Here is a 24,078-nt window from a genome sequence, read left to right on the forward strand (position 1 = left end):
AGGGACATAACTGATGGCAAGGTCAGGGCAACAGGGCAGATGACAAGATGTTTGAGTGGCCATATCCAACCTTGTAGCCAGGTGTCTAGAGGGTCCAGAGCACTATCATTGGGAAGAAGAAATCATAATGGAATCTGGGGAGATTAGGATAGTGAATGGAAGAATTCTGAGTCACCCCTGCAATCTCTGAATGGGAGAATCTAGGCAGGTGATAGTCAACCTGGGACCACAAGAATGAGAATGACTTCAGAAGTCCCTTCTAGGTCCAAATCTATTATCCTGGCCCAAACGCTGTGTCCCCCGATCCATGCTCAGTGGCATACACCAAGAGTTTTAATAAAATACGAACCTAAGGGGGAAAGCCCTAGCACACTGGCATGGGCTCAGAGAACCAAACTTGACTCGTGACTTACAAACTCACCATTCCCTGCACCCACTTGGGACGTGCATTTTTTCCCCTCAGTTTAGTAGCCTCTAAGTGCTGAAGGGACAGACATCTATTGTCTTACCAGGCTTGGAATCCTCCGGGGACAAGTCGAAATCCACTTCTTCCCCTTCAAAATGGAGGTCCCTGGTGTCCAAGTTCTCTATTATATTGCTCATGTCGGCAGCAATCTTTTGTAATGAAGAGGTATTCACTCGGGGTTCATTCTTCTGAGACATTTTCGGTTCTGATAATGTTGAGGCTCAGGAGCTGGAAAAGGAGAAAGAATTTTAAATTTTAACCATGCTTCACCATATGGACTAGACAAAACATTATTCATAGCTTAAATCCAAGATGAAATGCACCACACAGAAGATTTAAGAGCAATAACCAACCAGCCAGACATAGTCCCCAGCCATTCCAAATAATCTACTCCAATAAGTAGTATTACTATTTTTAACACTTAACTTTTGTCTTAGCATTAATATGAGGTATCGGTTCTAAGGTAGAAGAGTGGTCTTAAGGGCTAGGCAATTAGGATCAAGTGACTTGCCCAGGACCACACAAGCAGGAAGTATCTGAGATCAGATTTGAACCCAGGACCTCGAGACTGAGCCACCTACCTGCCCCTTCAATAAATACTTATTAAGCACCTACTTTGTTCAAAAGACAACAAAAGTCAACTATCTATCTCTGAATAATTGACATTCAAAATAAAATTACAGGTTCTCTAACAAATGGTGATAATCACAATCAGAATGTTAACTCCTATCTATAGGCATCCCTTCTCCCATTGGAGGGGGCTTGGGGTACGGTGCCTCTTCAATCCAAAAATTCTGAGTAAATTTTTTGGCTCTCCCTTCATACCACAAAAGAAGTCTGAATTTTTTCTTTTTCTTTTATGGGATTTTTACAGTAAAAGATATTGTATATATTTAGGTATTAAAAGATGATCTGTATTGATGTTATGTAATACTATACATCTATTTTATGTATGTCTGAGTTTTTAAACTTTTTCATTGTCATCTCCTGGTCTTCATGTGTCATCTGTGGCTTCCACAAAACTCCCCCGAAAGTATTCGATACATAGCAGGTACTGTGCTAAGAATTTTACAAATGTCTCATTTTATCCTCATAACAAGATAGATGTCATGATTATCTTCTTTTACAGTTGAAGGAACTGAGGCAGGTAGAAGTTAAATGACTTCCTCAGGGTCACGTAACTTTAGTGAGGGTCTGGACTAGAGCTGGGTTCAGGTTTTCCTGACTCTGGGTGCAGAGATCTATCCAATGCACCATATAGCTGCCTCTTCTTCTCTGGAGGGTTAGTGGAAAGGATGATGGAGGGAGAGCAAAATAGTCCAAGAAGGCATGGATGGGTCACAATCTATTCTCAGATAAGGATGACATACATGACAACGACACCATGAATCTGCTCAAGTGTCTCTGGAGAGGAGAATGACTCCCGTGAGAAATTAACTACTCTTGGAATATAATCAACAATGGCGACTGTCATGCTCGGAGGTACCCACCTAGGAAGAACAATTTCTAAAAGAAAATGATGCTATTTCACAGGCGTTTCAACATGGAAACATTAAAATAATATTCTCAAGGTATAAAACCATTCTACAATACCCAGAGCAATATAGAATGCCATCTGGTCTGGGGCATAGGAAGCACACAATACATTTCTTATCAGAGATGTTGGCTTTCCATTGGTTTGACTGAAAAACACATTTGGTTGAAAATGATTCTAACTGAAATGTACTCAAGGTGCAGGAATGAGAATCGGGTCTCTTTAAGACAAGGGGTTCTATTTCACTCAGACATCTAATCCCACAAGCCGCTGCACATCAGTAGCCAAGGAAGAAGGGTTTATATAGATTTCATTTTTCATTTCAAATACTGAGTTTTGAGCCTACAGGGCTGTCGAGAGTGTTAAATGAGAATTCTGCAGGTTGAGAGTAGAGACAATTTCTCAGTTATACACATGAAAATGGAGTCTAAGGCTTAGTAACTTTGGTGGGAGGAAGGAGAGGTAAGGAACACGCATTCATTAATCAAATATTTATAAGCGCTAGTGGTCTTCAAGTAGAGGGTGGATGACCACTTCCTGGGGGGTACTACAAAGGGGATTCTTGATGGGTTAGGTATGGTCTGGGCAAGATGGTTTCTGACATTCTTTCCAACTGAGTCTATGTTTCTGGGAGGAAGGATCCTAGGGAGGAGGACCTCTGGGCAATGCAGGTCTGGCTAAGGGCTTAGAATCTCAACATCCATAACCATTTCTCTTACCCAACAAAAGCCCAGGTTGTAAGTTTAATTAACTCGTGAATGTGTATGCTTCTGCCTGAAGAGTTAAACCTGCAAATGACCCTAGACTGCATTCTTCCAGGACATTTTCCACATTTGTAAACAGAGTCCTTTCAGGGTACCAATAATAGATTACTAAGTAATATCTTCAAGGTCACTTAAGGACTCAAAAATGGCAGTTCCCTCTACAGCAGTATGCATTTCATCCCCCTGCCTCAGAGATTTAGTGATTCCGTAGCTTTCTGAACCTTTGACTTGCTTGAAGAAATTGATAACTCAGTCTCTCTTGCCTCATAGGAAGTTATATGAGAAACATGAAGCAAAGTTATGAGACAAAAACAAACCATAAGCTTGAGTGACAATGTAATACCTTCCTTGCCGCCAAGTAGCAAACATTAAGAAACACAGATCCCATCACTCATCCCCATAGAATTTCACTCTCCAGAGGCACTGATATCAAAAAGCTTACTGTGATTTTAGCTCTGATGGGGCTGTGATTTCAGATAGTCTTCCTACCAAAGAAGCTCACATCTTCCCTCCCCTCCCAGACCTGTCCAATTCTCATCCTTGTTTCCCCAAGTAGCCATCCTCAGTAGAGGACGTAGAGGGTTTTGCCTATTGAAAACAAATAAATAAAGGAGCACCCCTTGGAGAGAAGAGTAAAGCATTTCTTGAATTATTATTCTTTCATGTGTATAACATGAGTATTATTTATGAATCAAGAAAAAAGTTATGATTTTGGAGAAGTGGTTTCCGTGCTACAATGTCAAAATGTTCTCTTAGCCACTCCGAGTAGTCGGGAGCATTTCAGCTGCTGAAAAACTGTTTCCATTGGAAACAGCAACCTTCAGTAGCATCACTGTGTACTGTGCATGATAAAGTTGTCCTGTTTTCCGTGGGTTGGTATTAAAAATAGCTGAGAAGCATCATTATCAAAAAGCATCTTAATAGTACACTAGACTTGCTCAGAGCAGCTATTTGGCAGAAGGTTATGGAAAAATTCAAGAACTGTAGAAAACTGGCTTAAAGCAGTTGGTAATTTGCTTTCATTTTTTAGCCAAGGAAAAAGAAAGAAAGAAAACAATAGTTTCTGTCCACTGAGCTATGGAGCCTGCAAATCCGACTTAAGGTTTTGGCAACATCGTCTCTGATCTCTATCCCAAAGGTGGGAAAATGCCAACATCAGCGTCTGGGGTTGATAGAAACATCTATCTCCAAGCAAAGAAAAAAAACAAACAAAAAGACCAAGTGCGGGGCGAATGAGAGCCAAAGGCCAGATTATAAGCAAGGGAAAGAAGCTTTGGGTCTCCTAAGAACCAAACTAATTCTTCTTTTCAGAAACCAAACAGATATTTAAACACAGAGAGCAATGGGTTGGAGAAAACATCATTTTAGGGGAAAGCTATGTTTCCAGAAGGTGACCTTTTGATGAGATCCTACAAGTTTGGATCAGGCCATTGGGATGGGACTTTTTAGGTCAGGAGATATGGGATGATAGTTAATGACTTCTTAGCTTTTTTTGCCATGGAAATGTATAGATCATTTTCTCTCACCCCTACCCCCATTTACCTGTTTCATGGAGGGTGATATCTATAAATGCAGCCCTAAGTACTAGTCGAATAGGAACATTCAAAGCCATGAAGATGGCAGAATCTGAATGACCCATGGGGGGATGCTAGGAAGTCCCTGTGACAGTTAGCTGGGGGATAGCACCTTTTCCTCTGTCAGTTTAATCAGAGATAAGGGGAAAGATTATAAGTTCACAGTTTTAGGGCTAATAATTTATTATTATTTTTATTATTATTATTTTTAGGGCTAATAATTTATTATTATTTTTAAACCCTTATCTTCTGCCTTAGAACTATGGCAAGTCAATTGTTCTTCTGCCTTAGAACTATGTATTAGTTCTAAGGCAGAAGAGCAATTGACTTGCCCAGGGTCACACAGTTAGAAAGTGGACAAGGTTAGATTTGAACCTAGGACCTCCCATCTCTGCTCTTGGCTCTTATTCCACTGAGCCACCCAGCTTCCCTGAAAGATGTACTTTAGAGGTCAGTTGGCCCAAATCCCTCATTTGACAAGATTTTCATAGTACCTTATTGGCCCATTAACAAGAGACAAAGTCAGGACATGAAGTCAGTTCCTCTGACTGTACTTAAAATCCTTTTTCCATTGTTCCATAGCTTTGGCCCTTAGAGGGGCTAGTTGGCAAGCCATTTGGTAGATATACCATTTTCAGTAAAAGAGTAATTTGGAAGAAACCCACTTAGCACATTTGTTGTTTGGTTTGTCTAACTCTTTGTGACCCCACTTGGGGTTTTCTTGGCAGAGATGCTGGAATATTTTGCCATTTTCTTCTCTAATTAATAGATGACGAATGGAGGCAAATAGGGTTAAGTGACTTGTCCATGGTCAAACAGATAGTAAGTGTCTGAGGCCAGATTTGAACTAACAAAGGTGAGTCTTCCTGACTTCAGTTCCAACGCTCTATCCACTACACTACACCATGTTGCTTTCCACCTAGCATATTGGAATTACTTAATAAATGTGCAGTGACTTGATTGCATTACTAGAGCTAAATGTTAGACTTTATCTGGTACATGATAAGATAGCTAGGTGGTAGAGTAGATCAACCACTGGTCTGGAGTCAGGCAGACCTGAGTTCAAATGCAGTCTCATATGCTTTCTAGTTGTGTGAACCCTCGGCAAGTTATTTACTGTTTGCCTTAGTTTCCACATCTGTAAAATGAGCTGGAGAAGGAAATGGCAAAAGAAACCAGTATTTTTGCCAAGGAAACTCCAAATGAGGTCATAAAGAGTCGAACACAACTGAACAACAACATGCCACTCATTTTATGTGAGAGTAAGACCTAGAAAGATGAAGTATATTGTCCAATAACAAAACAAGTAAGAGGTGGAGCCAGAATTTGAACTTATGCCTTATGACTACAAATTCATCACTTGCTCCCCTGTACCACAAGTCCCCAAAATGATTTTCCCAGGTCTTTTAAAAATTGACTTAGACCACTGAATCAGCTAATGTTAAGACTTTTCTTTTATTTTTTCTTAAATTCCTTATCTTCTGTCTTAGATTCAATATTCAAAAGAGTGGTAAGCGCTAGGCAATGTGGGCTAAGTGACTTGCCCAGGGTCACACAGGTAGGAAGTGTCTGAGGCCACAGTTGAACCTAAGACCTCCCATCTCCAGGCTTGGCTCTCTATCCACTGACCTACCTAGTTGACCCAAGACCTTCATTTTAAATAAGGCACTTGGCAGGTGCTCAAGAAATCCTGGTTTCAAATATGGGCTCAATTGAATTTTTGAATAGAATATGTTGTTTGTTTGTTTTTTTAAAAAACCCAGACATTTTATTAAACATCAACTGGAATGGGTGCCATTAGCTGCTAACATTTATCTCATAACTAACAAAGAGAATTACCTGTACAGATTAGAAATTCAATCCTGATCAATAGGCAAAATGCATTAAGGACCTCCTTGCTGACAAAGAATTGGATTTATTTCTTTGATATGTGTGTATATGTGTATATATTTATCTTAAGAAAAGAATCAAGCCAGTGTCTAAGATTTCTTTGCTATTTAATGTATGTGGGGGATGATGTTCATCCAGCAGAAATTCTAACTAATCTCATTTTAATGAAATACAAGGAAACAAGGACTTTACATCATATAGATGGGCTGCATTTAGATTTAATGAGTTGTGAGAAAAAAGGTGTATTCTTTCGGAGGCAACTGAGAAATCCAGGACATTTATTTCTCTTGGTACATGTAAATACAATTGGTGAAATGTACTCATGAATGCAGAAGGAACATCCTTTGACCAACCAAATGGCAAAGATTTTTGGTTCAAGGAATATGGCACACTGGTCAATGAACTCAAAGCTGTTTTGCTTGGAGAACATACAGATCCCTTTTTATCCCCTTTCTCCCATGCTCCCCTCCAAGCCACATACACACACAGTATGTTGTAAATTAAATAACTGTAATCTCTAGCCTGACTGCCTGGGAAAATTCTGATTATAGAAATGAGAATTAAATTCAAAAAAGGATTTCTTACATCCTCCCATACACCAGACACTGTACCAACCATTGGGGCTTGAAAGAAAGAAAATCAAGATGCCTGGATCAATCATTAAGCCATTAATAAACACTTCTTTTGTGCCTCATAAATCAGGCACTGTCCAAGGTGCTAGAGATACAAAGACAAAAAACAGAATAATCCCTGCCCTCTAGGTACTTTTTGTTTAAAACTCTTACCTTCCACTTTAGAATCAATACTATGTATTGGTTCCAAAGCATAAGAATGGCAAGGGGTAGGCAATGGGGGTCAAGTGACTTGCCCACGGTTACACAGCTAGGAAGACTCTGAGACCAGATTTGAACCTCCTGTCTCTAGACCTGGCTCTCAATCCACTGAGCTACCCAGCTGCCCCTCTCTAGGAACTTATGAGACTACAGGTGTAACTTTATACAAAATATATCTAACAAGGTAATTTATAAGGAGGAGGATGAAGTGATCCTAGTGGAAGATAGCTACAAGGAAGGAGAACAAACTGTAACAGAAGTAAATTCAAAATATATAACCAGTTCTTTTGAAGGGGCAATGGAAGCTCTAACTACTGGGGAATCAGGAAAGGTCTCCTGTAGAAGCTGGCACTTGACCTAAAACTTGGGAGTTAGGGGTTCTAATAGATGGAGATATGGGAGAAATGCATTCCAGGCATTCTAGGGAAGGAAGTTAGGAAGAGGGGTAGGTTTAGGAGGAACGAAGCAATACTTGAGAGGGCAGCTAGGTGGGTCAGTGAATAGAGTGCCAGGTCTGGAGTTGGGGGTACCTGGGTACAAATCTTTCTTTGGACACTTCCTGGCTGGGTGACCCTGGACAAGTCACTCCACCCCAGTTGTACAACTCTTAATGCTCTTCTGTCTTGGAACCAATTCTTTTTTTAAAAAAATCCTTAACTTCTGTGTATTGGCTCCTTGGTGGAAGAGTGGTAAGGGTGGGCAATGGGGGTCAAGTGACTTGCCCAGGGTCACACAGCTGCGAAGTATCTGAGGTCAGATTTGAACCTAGGACCTCCCATCTCTAGGACTGACTCTCAATCCACTGAGCTACCCAGCTGCCCCTTTGGAACCAATTCTTAATATGGATTCCAAGACAGAAGTTAAGGGTTTAAAGCAAAAACAAAACAAAAAAGCAATATGTGGGATGAATATCAAGAAGTAATAACTAGAACCTTTCGGTCTATTAGGTCAAAAAGAGATAATAGGGAGGATACTTCCTAATCTGGTCCTTAGAGAATAACCCTATTAATATGATTTCAGTTGATAAGACAAACAAAATGTTAGACTCCCTGGCACCTTAAGTAGGAAGTAAGTCAGCACTGTCCTCATAGTATTTCTGGTGGTGTAGCTGACATGCTGGCAGTTTTACTACTGAATAAGGAGAGTCTTAGACTTCTAGGGACTCTCTTTCCAGGTTCATTCCACAAGCATTTTTTCAGTCAATAAGTATTGATTAAGAACTTACTATATGCCAGACATTAGGCCAAGTGCTGGGGATACAAAATAGTGAGATGATCATATACTTAATTTTTATAATTAATAAAATTAATTGTAACTTCCTTCCTCCTTCCCCTCTCCACACTAGAGGAGACCTCATTTACCTAAAAGATATCTGTATATATAAAAGTAGATCTTATGCTTTTTTATAAAACTCTTACCTTTCATTTTAGGAGCAATATTAACTATTGGTTCCAAGGCAGAAGAAAAATAAGGGTTAGGCAACTGGAGTTAAGTGACTTGCCCAGGGTCACCCAGCTGGAAAGTGTCCAAAGCAAGATTTGTACCTAAGTACTCCCAACTCCAGGCCTGCCACTCTATCCACTGTACCTACCTAGTTGCCTCTAGTTGCTTCTTTTCTCCTAAACCAGTGATGGGCAAACTTTTTTTTAAACCCTTACCTTCTGTCTTGGAGTCAATACTGTGTATTGGCTCCAAGGCAGAAGAAGGATGGTAAGGGTAGGCAATGGGGGTCAAGTGACTTGCTCAGGGTCACACAGCTGGGAAGTGTCTGAGCCCAAATTTGAACCCAGGACCTCCCGTCTCTAGGTCTGGCTCTCAATCCACTGAGCTACCCAGCTGCCCCCTGGGCAAACTTTTTAAAGAGGGGGCCAAAGGAAAGGAAAAAACTTTTAAGCAGGCCAATATAATTTATTAAAAAATAACAATGATACATTTTACAAAATTCTTGTATTTTTTTGTGATACTAAGCCCTATTCATTACTGAAAGATTATGAGGGAGACTGTGATGAATGAAACTGTGACTGCATTTCAAAAAGTTTCTCATGATTTGATTTGAACTGGGATGCACTTAGAAGAGACGTTAAATGCTCATCTGTCAGTCTGTTTCTAAGGCAACTCTTTTGAAATTTCATTGTAGAAAACATCTGTTCACATATATATGATGAAGCAAACATAGCAGTAACTTTCTGGGCAGGAGATATCAGATTTGGGAAAGTGGATTTCGACAAGGACTTGTAGAACTCTAATTTGGGAACATTAAGAAACAACTGTTTGAGTTGAGTGTTACATTATAATTCAAGCAATTCAAGTTGCAAGTCTGGTTTCACTGTTTCACAGTCCACATTAAAAGGCACACTGAAAATTTCCAAGTCTTCTTCAATGACACTGAAGTCTTCAAATCTTTGTTCAAATTCACCATGGAGTCTTCTCTGACTCTCTTTGTAACTCTTAAGCTTTTCCTTCATCACCAGGGCTGTTGAATTCAACCTCAGGAAGTGAGACAAGTCATTCTTAGCAAGCTCATTCGTGAATAGAACAAGTTGTCGTTAGTCTACCTCAGGTCCTCGGACTCCAAAGGCAGTATATTTCCCACTGTGCCATGCTGCCCCTAAACAGAGCTCCAGCTCTCTCTGCTTCCAGCATTGACTTCCTGGAGATTTTTGACATGTTCTCTGTCTAAGACTGTCTGAGAAGAGAGTGCCACTGTTCATAATGAAAGAAGAACCTGTTTCTTCCACTATTGCAAATGTAAACAGAATTAACCAGAGCTGCTGTGAGTTCTTTATGGAGACTTTCTCCTCATGGTACTGGGAGTGATAATGATCTCTGAGTCTAATTTCATAGCAAGGTAATGAAACTAATTACATTATCTGAACTGTAAACACTAAAGGCATTATTTGCCTCTGCCTGAGCCAAAAAAGAGGACCACTGTCTCTGGCAGCTGCTCACTCATCACTATATATTATCATGGGTGAAAGAACACATTGGTTATAAATGAAGGGTTGGGGGTATCAGAACTACACAGGGCATACAGGCAGAGCTTAGGAATCAGGAGCTCAAGTACTCTTGTTTAGCTATGAGAGATATTCTGGAAAGATATCTAGATTTGGAGTGGGACGTCCTGGCTTTTGATCCCAGCTCTGCTCTTTAACCCACCCAGTCTCAGTTTCTTTATCTGTAAAATGAGGGGTTGGGTTAGAGCAGTGATTCCCAAAGTGGCCGCCACCGCCCCCTGGTGGGTGCTGCAGCAATCCAGGGAGGCGGTGATGGCCACAGATACATTTATCTTTCCTATTAATTGCTATTAAGATTTTTTTTAAATTAATTTCCAGGGGCACTAAGTAATATTTTTTCTGGAAAGGGGGAGGCAGGCCAAAAAAGTTTGGGAACCACTGGGTTAGAGGATCTTTAAAACCCCTTCCAACCCTAAAGCCTATGGGCTAGATTATTAACTAGTATTTATGTACCCTTTAGTGAATTTCCTAATCTTTTTAGGTCTCAGTTTCTTCATCTGTAAAATGAAAGGGCTTGACTAGATGACTTCTTTTTGGACCTTGCCTGTCCCAATCCATGAGCATATGTTTACCAGCTCTCTGGTATGGTAGAGTCTTATGCCTTATCTATGCTCTAAAGCAGTGATGGGCAAACTATAGCCCTGGAGCCAGATGAGGCCCCCTGAAATGTTCTATCCAGCCTGTGACATTATTCCTAATCTGATGAATACAATGAGTAGGATAGAATACAATGAAACTTCCAAAGAGTTGCCTTAGAAACAGACTGACAGATGAGCATTTCCTTTCCTTTGGCCCCCTCTTTAAAAAGTTTGCCCATCACTGCTCTAAAGTATCTAACACCATGCTGGGCATATAATAGATACTGGAGAATTTAGTACATAGCTTGGTCTCTTCCTTACCTCCCCTTATTCTTAGTTGTTTGTTTGTTTGTTTGTTTTAACACCTTCAGGTTTCCCCCCTTTTCTGTAGGATCCTAGGATTTAACTGTGAAGGGTCCTTACTGATCTTAGCCCACTGCTTGGCACACAGGATGTGCTTAATAAATGCTGATCATTACTTCACTGAGCCACTCTGATGTTCCCATTCTACAAATGAGAAAACAAAGGCTAAGAAGTTTACCCAAAGTTATCCAAGGGGTATGTGGCTGAATTAGAATTGCAATTCTCATCTGGCTCCAACCAAATCCAATGTCCTTTTGATTGTATCAGATTCCTCCATGCTGATAGAACCATGTTCTGGTCTCCCTGGCTACCCCTTCACCTGCTGCCTTGCCATTTGTACCAGCAACCATGTACTGAAGGTTTTGATATCCTCATCTATGGAACTTCTTCCCTGTTTGGTGAGGGCCTCATCTTGCTCCACTCTCTGAGGTGGATTCCAATCATTCATTTTACTTTCTACGCCCTCACCATCTCCTAGACTGTGCAAAGTGCTCCCTTCTCCTCCCCTTCTGTTCTAGAAACATGATTAGAACCGCTGTGCCTTGGTCTCTGGGAGGGGCACTTAAATCTACTTCCTGATGGTCTCGTGGGACAGAAGGGCCCCTCCTGGGCTACATTTTCCTGTTAAAATTGTGTCTTGTTCTGGTTTCCTCTGACTATTCTCCTTCTTCTAGTCAATAGAATAAGTTTATAAGTAGCCAGTATGAAGAGGCAAAAGCGGGAAGTAAGAGCACAAAGGGGAACCTAGATGTCACATACAAATTGTCCCAAAGATCAAATGAACATAATTTACAAATTGCATCATATATTAACCAAAAATAATGCCCAGCCCCAGTTATCTGTGTTCTTTAATTCTCTGGCTGAGTGCTGCTTATAGTGTGCTGTTGGCATACTTCTGCTTTCCTATATCTCCAACTCTTCCTCAGGGAGGAGGCTTATTGCCATAGAATGGTGGGAAAAGGGCAGGGGCAAGGGACAATGCAAGCACAGATTATAATAGCAATAAGGAAATTGCTGAGTGGATCCTAGAACACAAGACCATTGGTTGGGTAGTGCTGCTCTGTCAGAATGTAAGGGCTGGCTGGGAAGGAGGGATTGTCTTCTCTGCTTAATTCATCAAGTTGTTTCCTCTGTGGTTTCTTGGTGTCTTAGTCTGTGGAGACAGCTACAATTACAATACTATTTTGTTTATAATTCATATTTTAGGAAGTATTGAGAAAACATGAGGATCAGAGAAAATAGCTAGTCCTCAATCTGCTTGGTCATACGAGTAGGTCCTCTTATTATCTCCATTTTACTTCACTTTACTCCATCTACATCTCAGGAAACAGAGTCTGTAAAAGGTCAACTGACTTTCCCAGGGTCACATAACTAGTAAGTGTCTGAGGAAGGATTAAATTTCAGACCCTGTGTGCTATTCGCTTTATTACCTAGGTGTCCCTCTTAATAAATGCTTTTCTCTCTTCACTTCCTTCCTTCTCCCTCCTATCCTCCCTCTCTCCTTCCCTTCCTTCCTTCCTTCCTTCTTCCTTCCTTCTTCCTTCCTTCCTTCCTTCTTCCTTCCTTCTTCCTTCCTTCCTTCCTTCCTTCCTTCCTTCCTTCCTTCNCTTTCTTACTTTCTTCCTTCCTTCCTTCCTTCCTTCCTTCCTTCCTTCCTTCCTTCCTTCCTTCCTTCCATTTAACACATGTTCTTTTTGGTCTGCACTTTATTTCAAGTTTTAAAGAATTTAGCTTCACTTAATCTTTTGTGTCTAACAACTGAATCTCTTTCATTGATCATGTCTTCTTTTATTTTAATTATTAATTTCCTGGCCAGAGGGCAGAGTGCCATCTCTGATAAATAGCTATGGTTCTACTTTTGCAGTACTAAGAAAATCGTCCAAATGAATCATAATTCTGTTTAATCAGTAGGATCTAAAGTCTTTATAAATTAACAAGCAAAGGCAGAATGATATATCTTCTTTGATTTGGCTTGTCTCCTTCACTCCAAAATTTCCAATAACTTGAGTTATAAATAATGCAAGAAGAAAGGTAGTAAAACCCATGTTGGGCACCAACTTTTCCTGGCAAGGATTTATGTACATACTGAGGAAAAATTAGTTTGATACATGAATAGGGTACAATCAGTAGCCTATGATTTTCTGATATAATTTTTCATTCCCTGACCCCTCCACCCCCATTGTCATTCCCAGATACCAACATTGGATCTATTTTAAAGAACTTATTTCTCATTTTTTTCTATGATAATTTTTTCATTACATTATTTTCCCCCTTATTTAATGGTAACTTGTGTGCTCCATTTGAAGAAAATCAATATATTGGCTAAACTCCTTGTGGCAAACTCTTTATGTACAAAATCAATAAGAAAAGCATAAGATGGTCAGTCTTGGATGGATGTCAATCTGCATTGTTGGAGAATGTTGAAGGAAGAATAGATCCATTGGCATATTGGTGTATTATTATTATTTTGGAGGATCTGTAATTCTATAGATATACATCTTTTCTCCTACAATGCAGAATGAAATCCATCTATACCTGCTCGTTCTGTATGAATGTTTTCCATAGCTTCTCATAAATGTTCTATTATTAATAATATTCCTAGAGATTTAAGACCTAGGTTCTAATCCTATCTCTCATACATAACGGCTAAGTGAACCTGGGCAACTCATTTCCCTCCTTGTTTGCCTTCTTAAAGACTGACCAGTTTTTCTCAATTCCCTCACTCATCCATGCTGCATCACACTGTCCCCTGTGGAGAGTGTTATCTCTTAGTAAAATGCTCTCTATTCAGGGCTGTTAAATAGAGGATTCATCATCATCACCAATGTATGGAGCATCAACATAGATACAATCATGTATCTTTCAAGTTGAAGATGAATTTACCAAAATATTAATAATGCTAAGGATTAAACCTGTGACTTCACTGGTATCTGGAACTCACAGAAGAAGAAAAACCTTCTGCCACTTCTGGCTCATATTTTCTCTGCAATTTATAATCTTAAAGAGGTACAAAACTAAGATAACACTCTCCACAGGGGACAGTGTGGTGCAGCATGGATGAGTGAGGGAATCGAGGAAAACTGATCATCAATGACAATTATTAGGTAGTCTTTGAGAGATGCTACTCCCAAAAAACATTATCACCTCGTGACCAGCTTGGTGATGAAACTCCTCAGACTTAATCTGAGGTAAACTTGGAGGGCAAATGTATTGTCCAATCCCTGGGGGTTTCTCTTAGAAGCTTTTCTAGGTTCATAATTAGTCAATCAATGAGCCAATTATTTATATTTTCTATGTGTCAGGCACTGTGCTAGTCTCTGATGATATAAAGGAAAAAGCTTGTGATCCACTTGCATAGCTTGGTGGAGGGTCACCTACACATCAGGATGAGATATCAGCAGGACTTTAGTGCAGGGATAAACTTCCACTCTTGACAAATACCAATAAACAATTCAATCAAATATAAGATGATGAATTTTTGTTTTAATCTGAATCTCTAATTGTCTTGGCATTGGACATCCCCATATAGAAATCCCTCTGGTTCAGAGCAGCGGCTTTTTTGGAATGGATAATCTAAGAATTGCCAGAAGCACTAGGAAAATATGGCTTTCTCAGAGGTCACAGAGCTAATATGTGCCATAAGCGGGCCTTGAACTCAGATCTTTCTAACTAGAAAGCTAGTTGTCTCTCCACTATTCTATGCTGCTTTTCAAATCTCCAAATAAAATTGTAAAATTCAAACTTGATTTGTAAAGTTCATTTATTCAATGAATGTTAATTTCGCTGCCCTGGGGGAAGATTACTCACATGCCAAGAGCTGAGGGAACTATAAAATTGTGATAAGATACTATGCCCGGGCACAGGGTACAGCAGTAGACTTAGAATCAAGGAATACCTGAGTGTGAATCTCCTTCTGATATTTATTAGAAAGGTCACGTCGTTCCAGGAAGGCATGATGGGACAATACAATACAATGGCTTAAGAGTCTAACACCTGTCAGCATGGAATCTAGAGACCCCCAACTTGTAGCCTAGTGAGATCTGATGAACCCCAAGTTTTAAAACTAGCTCATAAGTTGGAGACCCCAAAGCTTGTCCTTGTTCCCTGTTCCCGTGAGAATCCAGCCTGAAGGGAATCTCAGGCTAGCAGTTTCAGACTAAATAATGGACCCTAAGGTAAAGCCAAGCAACTCTTTAGCGTGGTAGGCAGCGTGTCAGTCTCATAAGCTGAAGGTCCTGAGTTCGATCCCCAAAAGGGGAGTGTGGTACAATGGGAGAAGCTTCTAAGGCAAAAAGGAGTCACTTAGTTTCATCTTAGGGTCCATTATTCAGTCTGAAACTGCTAACCTGAGATTCTCTTCAGGGTGGATTCTCGTGGAAATAAGTACAAGCTTCGGGGTCTCCAACTTACAAGCTAGTCCTAAAACTTGGGGTTCATCAGATCTCACTAGGCTACACGTTTGGGGTCTCTAGATTCCATGTCAACACACCTGAGCTCCAAATCCCACTGCTCATACTTAGACTCTGTGTAACCCCGAGCAAATAACTTGATCACCTGGAACCCAAAGTCCCTCATCTTTACAATGAGGGGGGTTGAACTACATGGCCTCTCAATCTCTCAGCTCTAGAGCTGTCTATGAACTCGGAATGAATGAATTTTCCCAACCAGGGATAATAATAATAATAATAATAATAATAATAATAATAATAATAATAATAGCCCTATCTAGTTCATAGGGCCATTGTGAGACATTCATTTTGGAGTCAAACTATATAAAAGAAGCTAAAGCAAGAAGTATGACAAAAGCCAAGAGAGTAACCTTATCATATGGTGAAAAATTTGGTGAAAAGAAGCAAAAGAAGTAAAGGAAATGGGCCGTGGAGAAACAAGGTCATTGTTCAAGAGAATCGAGGAAGATGGGAAATAGGAAGTATAATGAGCAGCAATAGTGAAGAATAGAGGGAACAGACCTGAATTCAAATCCCATTTCTGCCATATGCTGCCTGCGTGACCCTGGGCAAGTCACTCAATCAGCTTTTTAGTGTTCTGGGTAACTCTCTCAGGCTACTAACTGCAGAGGATGTTTTCTCACCTATGCTAATGAAATCACAAGTCCAATACCCAACCCTACTCTTACATGAAGAGATGACACATTTCTATAGTGCTTTAAGGTTTATGAAGTGATTTCCACACAATAATCTTTTTTAAACTGGCTAGGCGAGTATCATTATTAAGAGTTTCTGGGTGAAGAAATAGAGGCTTGGACAAGTAAAAGGACTTGACCAAGGTCACACAGACAGTAAGAATTTCAGCTAGAACTTTGATCCTGGTTGATTCTAAATCCATTGTTTGGTTCTCAGCCTCTCATTCAGAAAAAAAGGGGGAAAAAAGAATACTTTCCAATAACTTCATCCTCCTCCTCCCATTTTCACCTACTTATATGATACCAGGTTATAAGAATAAGCCTTGACTTGAACCCAAAGTAATATATTACTACTAGATGGATCTAATCCAGTAAACTTTTATGAATTTGCTTTCTGCAATGCATTGAGAACACAATGACAAGAAGGAAAGCCTTCTTTGCCCCTAAGGAGCTTCCTGGGGGCTATGAAAGGTACCCTGATAAGTCAGTTGGAAGAGGAAGAAAACATGTATGGCTAGGAATATTGGCCAACTACAGTAGTGAAAATGCCCACTGGAGTTACTAGGATTTTATGAAAGCAAATTAATAATAATAATTGGCACTTATGTAGGGCTTTAAGTAAACTTATTTACATACTTAATCTCATTTAATCATTCCCATGAGCAATCAGGTAAGGTACGTATCCCAGATGGTATTTTTCCTATTTTATAAAGAAGGAAATCTGGGTCACAGAGATGTGTTCTCTTTGAGCAGTAGTGAATAGTGGATTTCCTTCCTTCTTTCCCTCCTTCTCTACTTCCCTCCTCCCTTCTCTTCCCTTCCCTTCTCTTTCCTTCCCTTCCTAGTAACAACTCTAAAACAAAAGGGCAAAGGCTAGCCTATTGGGATTAAGTGACTTGCCCAGGGTCATCCAGCTATGAAGTATCTGAGTCCAGATTTGAACCCATGGCCTCCTGACTCTAGGCCTGGTATTCCACTCACTGTGCCACCTAGCTGTCCCTTGAGCACTGGATTTTACAAAGAATTGAATTCAAATTCTGCTTCTGATACCTATTAGATATATGGCTGTGAATGAATCCCTCGACTTCCTCTTCTGCAAAATGGGGATTATAACAGCCCCTGTCACACAGAGTTATTGTGAGAAGCAAATGAGTTAACATCACTTTGCAAACCTTTAGTGCTATATAAATGTGAGCTATTTGAAAAAGGCACCCCCAAGCCTCTCTGGATTCTCTCACTCATTGTCTTCCTTAAATTCTTTGTTTTGTGTTATTTAACTGTGCTCTTCACTGCTCCCTCCATCCCCAGTAGATCATAAGCTTCCTGCAGTCAGGGATTTGTTTCAATTTTGCATTTGCATTCCCAGAGCTTAGAACATAATAGATGCATAATAAATAGTTTTGATAGTTGATTGGGTTCCATTGAATTTAATTGAACCACTCCAGAGTACCCAAACAATAAGCAGCAAAGCCAAGAGTCTTCTAAGTGGGTCTTCTAACCCTAAATGTATTCCTCTTGCCTTCATCCATTCTGTCTTTCCATGCTTATTTGTAGCTGACAAGTCAAATAAAATGATTATTTTTAGTGACAATTAAGCCTGGAAAAGAAGGTCGTCCAATCGTATAAGGAGAGGGAGAGGCTGCACATGGATGGCCCAAATCACCTCTTGGTACTCCTGCCCCAAGACACCAGAGGAGTCATATGAACAGAGACCCTCTACTGAGGATGGCTACTTGGGGAAGCAAGAATGAGAACTGAACAGGCCCAGGAAGGGAGAGAAATTGTGAGCTGCAATTGACAATTTTATTTCGTATTACCAATATGTCACTAAATCATTCCCTGGGAAATTAACAATTGAATATTTAAATGAATGAGGATGCTAGACAAGATTCTTTAAGTGTGAAAACAAAATCTCAAGAGAGAAATATAACTAAAGTGTGGAGGATGATGGGGAGGGGAGGCTGAGGGATAGGAGTGTGTCCACATAGGAAGGGGATACCGTACCGGTCCAGAAACTATGTACTCGGGCAACTGGGTAGCTCAGTGGATTGAGAGCCAGGCCTAGAGACAGGAGGTTCTGGGTTCAAATCCGGCCTCAGACACTTTCCAGCTGTGTGACCCTGGGCAAGTCACTTGACCCCCATTGCCCACCCTTACCACTCTTCCACCAAAGAGCCAATATACAGAAGTTAAGGGTTTAAAAAAAATTACAACCAACCAGAAACCATGTACTCTGTGAGTTGTGGTCTGTCTGCCCAGAGGAGACTGGGAATTGGAACAGAGTGAGAAAGAGATCACAGACTGACTGAGGATGGAAGGAAGGAAAAGGGCCATCATCACCCTTCTAGTAGGGTATATGGGGAGACATCATTCCCTCTAGTGGGGTTCCTACCTCATACATCATATGAAGTGTTTTAGACTGAGAGAGGAGGGGAAAATCCCTGCTTGGGTCTGGAAAATCAATCACTCAAAACAATTAGGGGTTAGTCATGAAAGCTTTCTTCCCTCTTATACTCTGTCCCTTTAGCCCCAAAGGGCTAGTTGGTATTGTTAAAAATGATGGTCAGGCCTCTAAAAAATAGAGCCTTGAAATGGTAGAAGAATGGTGCATTTTTTTAAAGAGACAAAGAAGGGAGTGTTCACTCGCCATTAAAGGTCTTTATAAAAAGATGTCAAATTCACTTTTCAGAAACCTCAGTTTTTTATGTTGCTCTCCTTCCCCCAAGTAAAACCTCCAGGTTTTACATCTGCCCTATAGCTACACCTCCAGACCTCTAGACATTGCCATCTGCCTTTTAATGATCATCGTCCTCACTTCCCCACCTTCTACACCAGTGGTTCCCAAACTTTTTTGGCCTACTGCCCCCTTTCCAGAAAAAATATTACTTAGCCCCCTGGAAATTATTTTTTTATTTTAATAGCAATTAATAGGAAAGAGAAATGTACCTGTGGCCATCACCACCCCCCTGGATCGCTGCAGCACCCACCAGGGGGCGGTGGCACCCACTTTGGGAATCACTGATCTACACCCTTGGGATTTCTGGACTTTCAATCCATCATGCTGGTGACCCCTCTTCTATATGTTGTCTCCCTCAATTCCTTTAAAAAAGGAGTCACCTCTCTTTTCTATTTGTACTCCCATGCTTGGTCCATAGTAAGAACTGAATAAATACTTTTCCATCCCAATCAGTCATTATCATCCATATTTTATAGAGAAGAGAATGGATGCTCCAGTAAACTGATGGTCCATCTCACACCTCCATGCCTTGGAAAGAGCCAGTGCCTAAAATGCAAGTTCTCTTCACCATTGCCTCTGGAATCCTAATTTTCTTTACAATTCAGCTTCCTTCCTTCCTTTCTTGGAATTCCTCAGTCTTAGCACAGTACCAGGCAGTTGTAAACTTTTAATAAAATGCTTATCGACTCACCTCCTAGCCGTTGATTTTCTTGCTCTCCCACTTGTTCATGGTCACAAAATTCCTTTGTATTTATAGTGTGTGTATTTTGGATATATTTCTCTGTGTATATGTTGTTTTCTAGGCTTCTTGAGGGTAGAGACTGCCTTCATTATTGTCTCTTTATCCTCGAAAGGGAGTGAATGTCTATCTGGGCCATAGAATCAGAGATGAGAGATAGAAAGAATCTTTGAAGTCATCTAGTCCAATGCCTTCATTTTGCAGGTAAAGAAACTGAGATCCTAGGAAGATAAGTGATGGAGCTGGGGTTTGAACCAAAGTTTTCTTGGGCCAAATCTAGTATTCTTTCAACTGCTTCATCTCAGTAATGTAATAGGTGCTTAATAAATATTTCCTGAGCTAAATTTTAAAATAAATCTCCAAGCACGTAGTACCACAACTGCCTACAGTAGGGGCTTAATAGATGTTTATTCAACTGAAATCAAATTGGAGTGACTTTCCCAGCCTCATCTTGCTATTTATTATCAGCAGCCAAGTAATGCAGTGAATAGAGTAGTGGGTCTGGAATTACGAAGACCTGAGTTCAAATCTGTCCTCAGATACCTACTAATTGTGTGACTCTGGGCAAGTCATTTAATTCTACTTTGGAAAAAAGAAAAAGAAAAAAAGAATCAGAATCCAAGATCAGGTCCATCCTGATGCCCATCCCAGGATTCGAATCCTCACAACTTCTCTCTGCTTACAAAGACTAATTAGAAGATTTTGTTTCCACAAGTGAGGCGACAGTCTCGGTCTTGATTTCACTGGAGTCCCAAAATTGCACTTCAGTGAGGGCCACGAGAAGGCAAAAAGAGAAAAGACGATGGAGCTAGAGCACAAGTTATTCCTGCCTCCTGGAGTGGCTTGAATTTCTGCCTTCCTCCTCCCTCCTCCCAGGGGCTCTCTATCATGAGCCCACATGACTGATGAAACACAAACCCTGTAGGGTTCTCAGCAGGACCTCCTCAGTCTGAAAGGCCAGTTGGGAAACGCACTGCAAATTCCTTCATTCTGTTCTTGGGGCAGGACCACGTATGTTGGCCAGCTCCCAAAGAACTGTCTGCTGATAGCAACGAGGGCAGGGTGGACAGTAAGCCTGCAGTGATGGATTTAGAGCCAGAAAGCATCTCAGCAAGCCCATCAAATCCAGCCCTGCCATCTTATAGATAAGCCCCTTCTACGGATGCTTCCATACAGTCTGTTCCCAATGGAACCTCCATGACAGGAAGGGCTATTTCTTTCTTTGTATTTATATCCCTGAGAGGCAGCATGGAGGAGGGAGTGCTTAGAGAATCACCATCGAAGCCTGCGAAGCTTGGGTTCAAGCCGTACCTCTGTCACACACTGGCAGGGTGACCCTGGGCAGATCCCTTAACATCTCAGTATCCTAGCACTATAAATTGCAGAGAAGGTGCCCCCCTGGCATTAGTAGAGGGAATTTCCTCATCCAGAAGTTCTTAATGCTAGTAAAATTATAGCCCTTCTATCTCTATCCTTCTTCAGATCCCCAGTGCAATGCCTAGAATATAGTTGGTGGTTAATAAATGCTTGTTAATAGTTGGTGGTTAATAAATGCTTGTTAATAGTTGGTGATTAATAAATGCTTGTTAATAGTTAACATTTATAGGGTACTTTAAGGTTATTTTTTTTTTAAACCCTTAACTTTCGGTGTATTGTCTCATAGGTGGAAGAGTGGTAAGGGTGGGCAATGGGGGTCAAGTGACTTGCCCAGGGTCACACAGCTGGGAAGTGGCTGAGGCCGGGTTTGAACCTAGGACCTCCTGTCTCTAGGCCTGACTCTCACTCCACTGAGCTACCCAGCTGCCCCTTTAAGGTTAATTTAATAAATATTTCATTTTATCCTCCCAACATCCCTGGAAGGTGGGTGTTATTATTGGAACCTCCATTTACAAATGAAGAACTGCAGCAGGCAGAGGTTAGGTGACTTACCTAGGGTCACACTGCTAGTGAATAACTGAGGCTGCATTTGAACTCAAGTCATACTGACTTGAAGTTGAGCACTCTGTTGTACTGCTAAGCTGCCAACCAATGCTTGTCAATTAGATGACTTGCCCAAGGTCATTTAGGTAATAAATAAGAAAGCTGAGATTTGAATCCAGGTCCTCTGACTCCAAATCCAGTATTCTTTTCATTGTCTTCCTTTCTGCAAGCATGCCTTCTCCAATTAGATCTTCCTTTGAGGTCCCACTGAAATTCTTGCAAGTTGACAAAAACAATTTCTTTTTAAAGCACGGAAGTGAAAACCAGTTAACCCTTCACTACTGATTCAACTTCTGCAAGTCTGTGTCTATTTTAGAAATGAACGGTCGGGGCAACTTGGTAAACTGATGGCAGCTCTAGGCACAGTTACCAGGCCTAAAGTCACCAACTTTCTGGCTTCTACATTAAAGGAAGTTATACTGAGGCACCCGCAGAGAGCAGAGAGCAGAGAGCGGAGAGCGGAGCCTCTCAAAGACAAAAAGTACTGTCTGCCCCTGAGAGGCTGGGGGACTACTCCATTGAAGACTGGAGAGACAAAGAGACAAAAAGACAGACACACACACACACAGGCACAGAGAGAGACAGAGATAGACAGACAAAGAAACAGACACATACAACCACACACAGAAACTCACAGAGATACACAGGCATGGAGAGAGACAGACAGACAGACAAAGAGACAGATGCACACACAAGAGACTCAGAGACACACAGGCACAGAGAGAGGTAGACAGACAGACAAAGAGACAGAGAGACACAAAACCACACACAGAGACTCAAAGATTCACACACACAGAGAGACAGGGACAAACAGACACACAACCACACACAGAGACACACAGACACAGAGAGAGACAGAGATAGACTGACAGACATGGAGAGATATAGCTTAGGAATGGGGATATAAATGCTGCTGCTGCAACTAAGCAATTATCCAACCTTAGAGACCATCTGGTCCACTTTTATACTTTTACAGTCAAGGAAATGGAGGCATGCTATGGTTCAGTGATTCGCCCAGTATCACCCAGCCTGTAAGAGGCAAAAGCAAGGATTTGAATCCAGGTCTCTGATATGAGGACAAAAAACAGGATGAGCAAAATAACTGAAAGGAAAACTACATTAAAAGCTATCACAGGGGTGACTAGGGGGCTCAGTGGCTAGAGAGCCAGGCCTAGAGATAGGAGGACCCGGGTTTGAATCTGGCCTCAGACCCTTGCTACCTGGATGACCCTGGGCAAGTCATTTAACCCCAATTGTTTAGCCCTTACCGCTCTTCTACCCTGGAACCAATACACAATATTGATTCCAAGATGGAAGGTGAGGGATTCAAATAAATAAATGCTATCACAATCCACCTCTCGAATGTAAGTTTAATTGAATCCAGAAAACTGATTTTAAAAACGATTTCTTTCCTCTCAGGAGAGAGCGGATAGACTAGAGGTATGGAACAAGGCAGAGCTGTGCTATAAGAAAGTCAGTGTATTTGTCGCATCCGGTTGTATTCTTTTGTTACAAGGCAGGGTCGACTGGTAAGGATATCATTATTTTTCATCAATAAAATAGGTTTAAATAATGCCGTTGGAAGCCGCCTTTCTCGTATTTCCTGCCTCCCCCGTCCCCTGCCTCAGTCTTTGGGAAGTCATAAAAATTCCAGCGGCATGCACAGACTGTTCAGAGGAATGTGCCCGCAGCCCAGACTTGGGCAGCCAGAGCTCAAGTAGCCACTTTCCTGGCCCCGTGACTGCCAACGAGCCCAGCAGCCAGCCAGATCTAAAAGTAATCTGGGTCAGCGCCAGAACTTGGGACAGCTAAATGTGTCTGACCGGAGCCGGGGAGAGGGGCCTCCCCACCAGTCCTGACCAGCCCATCACAGGAAACATGTCTCTCATGGAAGTGACTAAAAATAAGAGGACGGTGGGAGGGCAGCAAACAACCGGGCAGCCCTTCCCTCGTGACCCACTGAGTCGGAAGTTTTTATCGATGGGTTCATTTCTCATACAAGAGGTGAGCCGACATCCCCCTCTGACACCGACTGCCTGTATGACACCGGCCAAGTTCATTTACCTCTGGGGGGCCTGATGAGTTGTCGGTCTGCATCTGCGGCCAAAACTCACAGGCTTACCTCGGAGGAAGCGAGATCTTCCGAGAAATGGGGGGCAGATGAGGGCACGGGGCTAGGATGTACGAAGGAAGGCACGCGGGCAGCTGGAACATCACATACAGGCAGGAACAAAGCCCATTTGGCTGGAATGATGCAGGGAGCCAGCATGGAAGGTAGCTTGGAAGTAGAGGGTGAGAGCGAAGAGGGGAGGAGAAGTCCTCAGTTTTTGACTTAGGGGACAAGAAGGAGTGGTGGAGACCCTGAGAAAAGCAGGAAAATTAAGAGGAGGGACAGGACTATGGATAAAGATGAGAGCTGGTTGTTGTTCAGGTTGTTCAGTCATTTTTGAGTCATGTCTAATT

At 41.4% G+C, this 24,078-nt stretch overlaps 1 protein-coding gene across 1 annotated transcript in view; it reads right to left on the reverse strand.

Annotated features, from left to right (window-relative positions):
• PLD1 (phospholipase D1) overlaps positions 1-663 on the reverse strand; it is a 153,532-nt gene extending 152,869 nt beyond the window's left edge. Inside the window, exon 1 of the mRNA XM_044669553.1 lies at positions 510-663. Coding sequence (XP_044525488.1) covers positions 510-663 — 154 coding nt within the window. The remainder of the gene's footprint in view (positions 1-509) is intronic.
• Positions 664-24,078: the final 23,415 nt, after the last annotated feature.

The sequence above is a fragment of the Gracilinanus agilis genome, chromosome 3, assembly GCF_016433145.1.
Source record: "Gracilinanus agilis isolate LMUSP501 chromosome 3, AgileGrace, whole genome shotgun sequence".
Classification (NCBI taxonomy): domain Eukaryota; kingdom Metazoa; phylum Chordata; class Mammalia; order Didelphimorphia; family Didelphidae; genus Gracilinanus; species Gracilinanus agilis.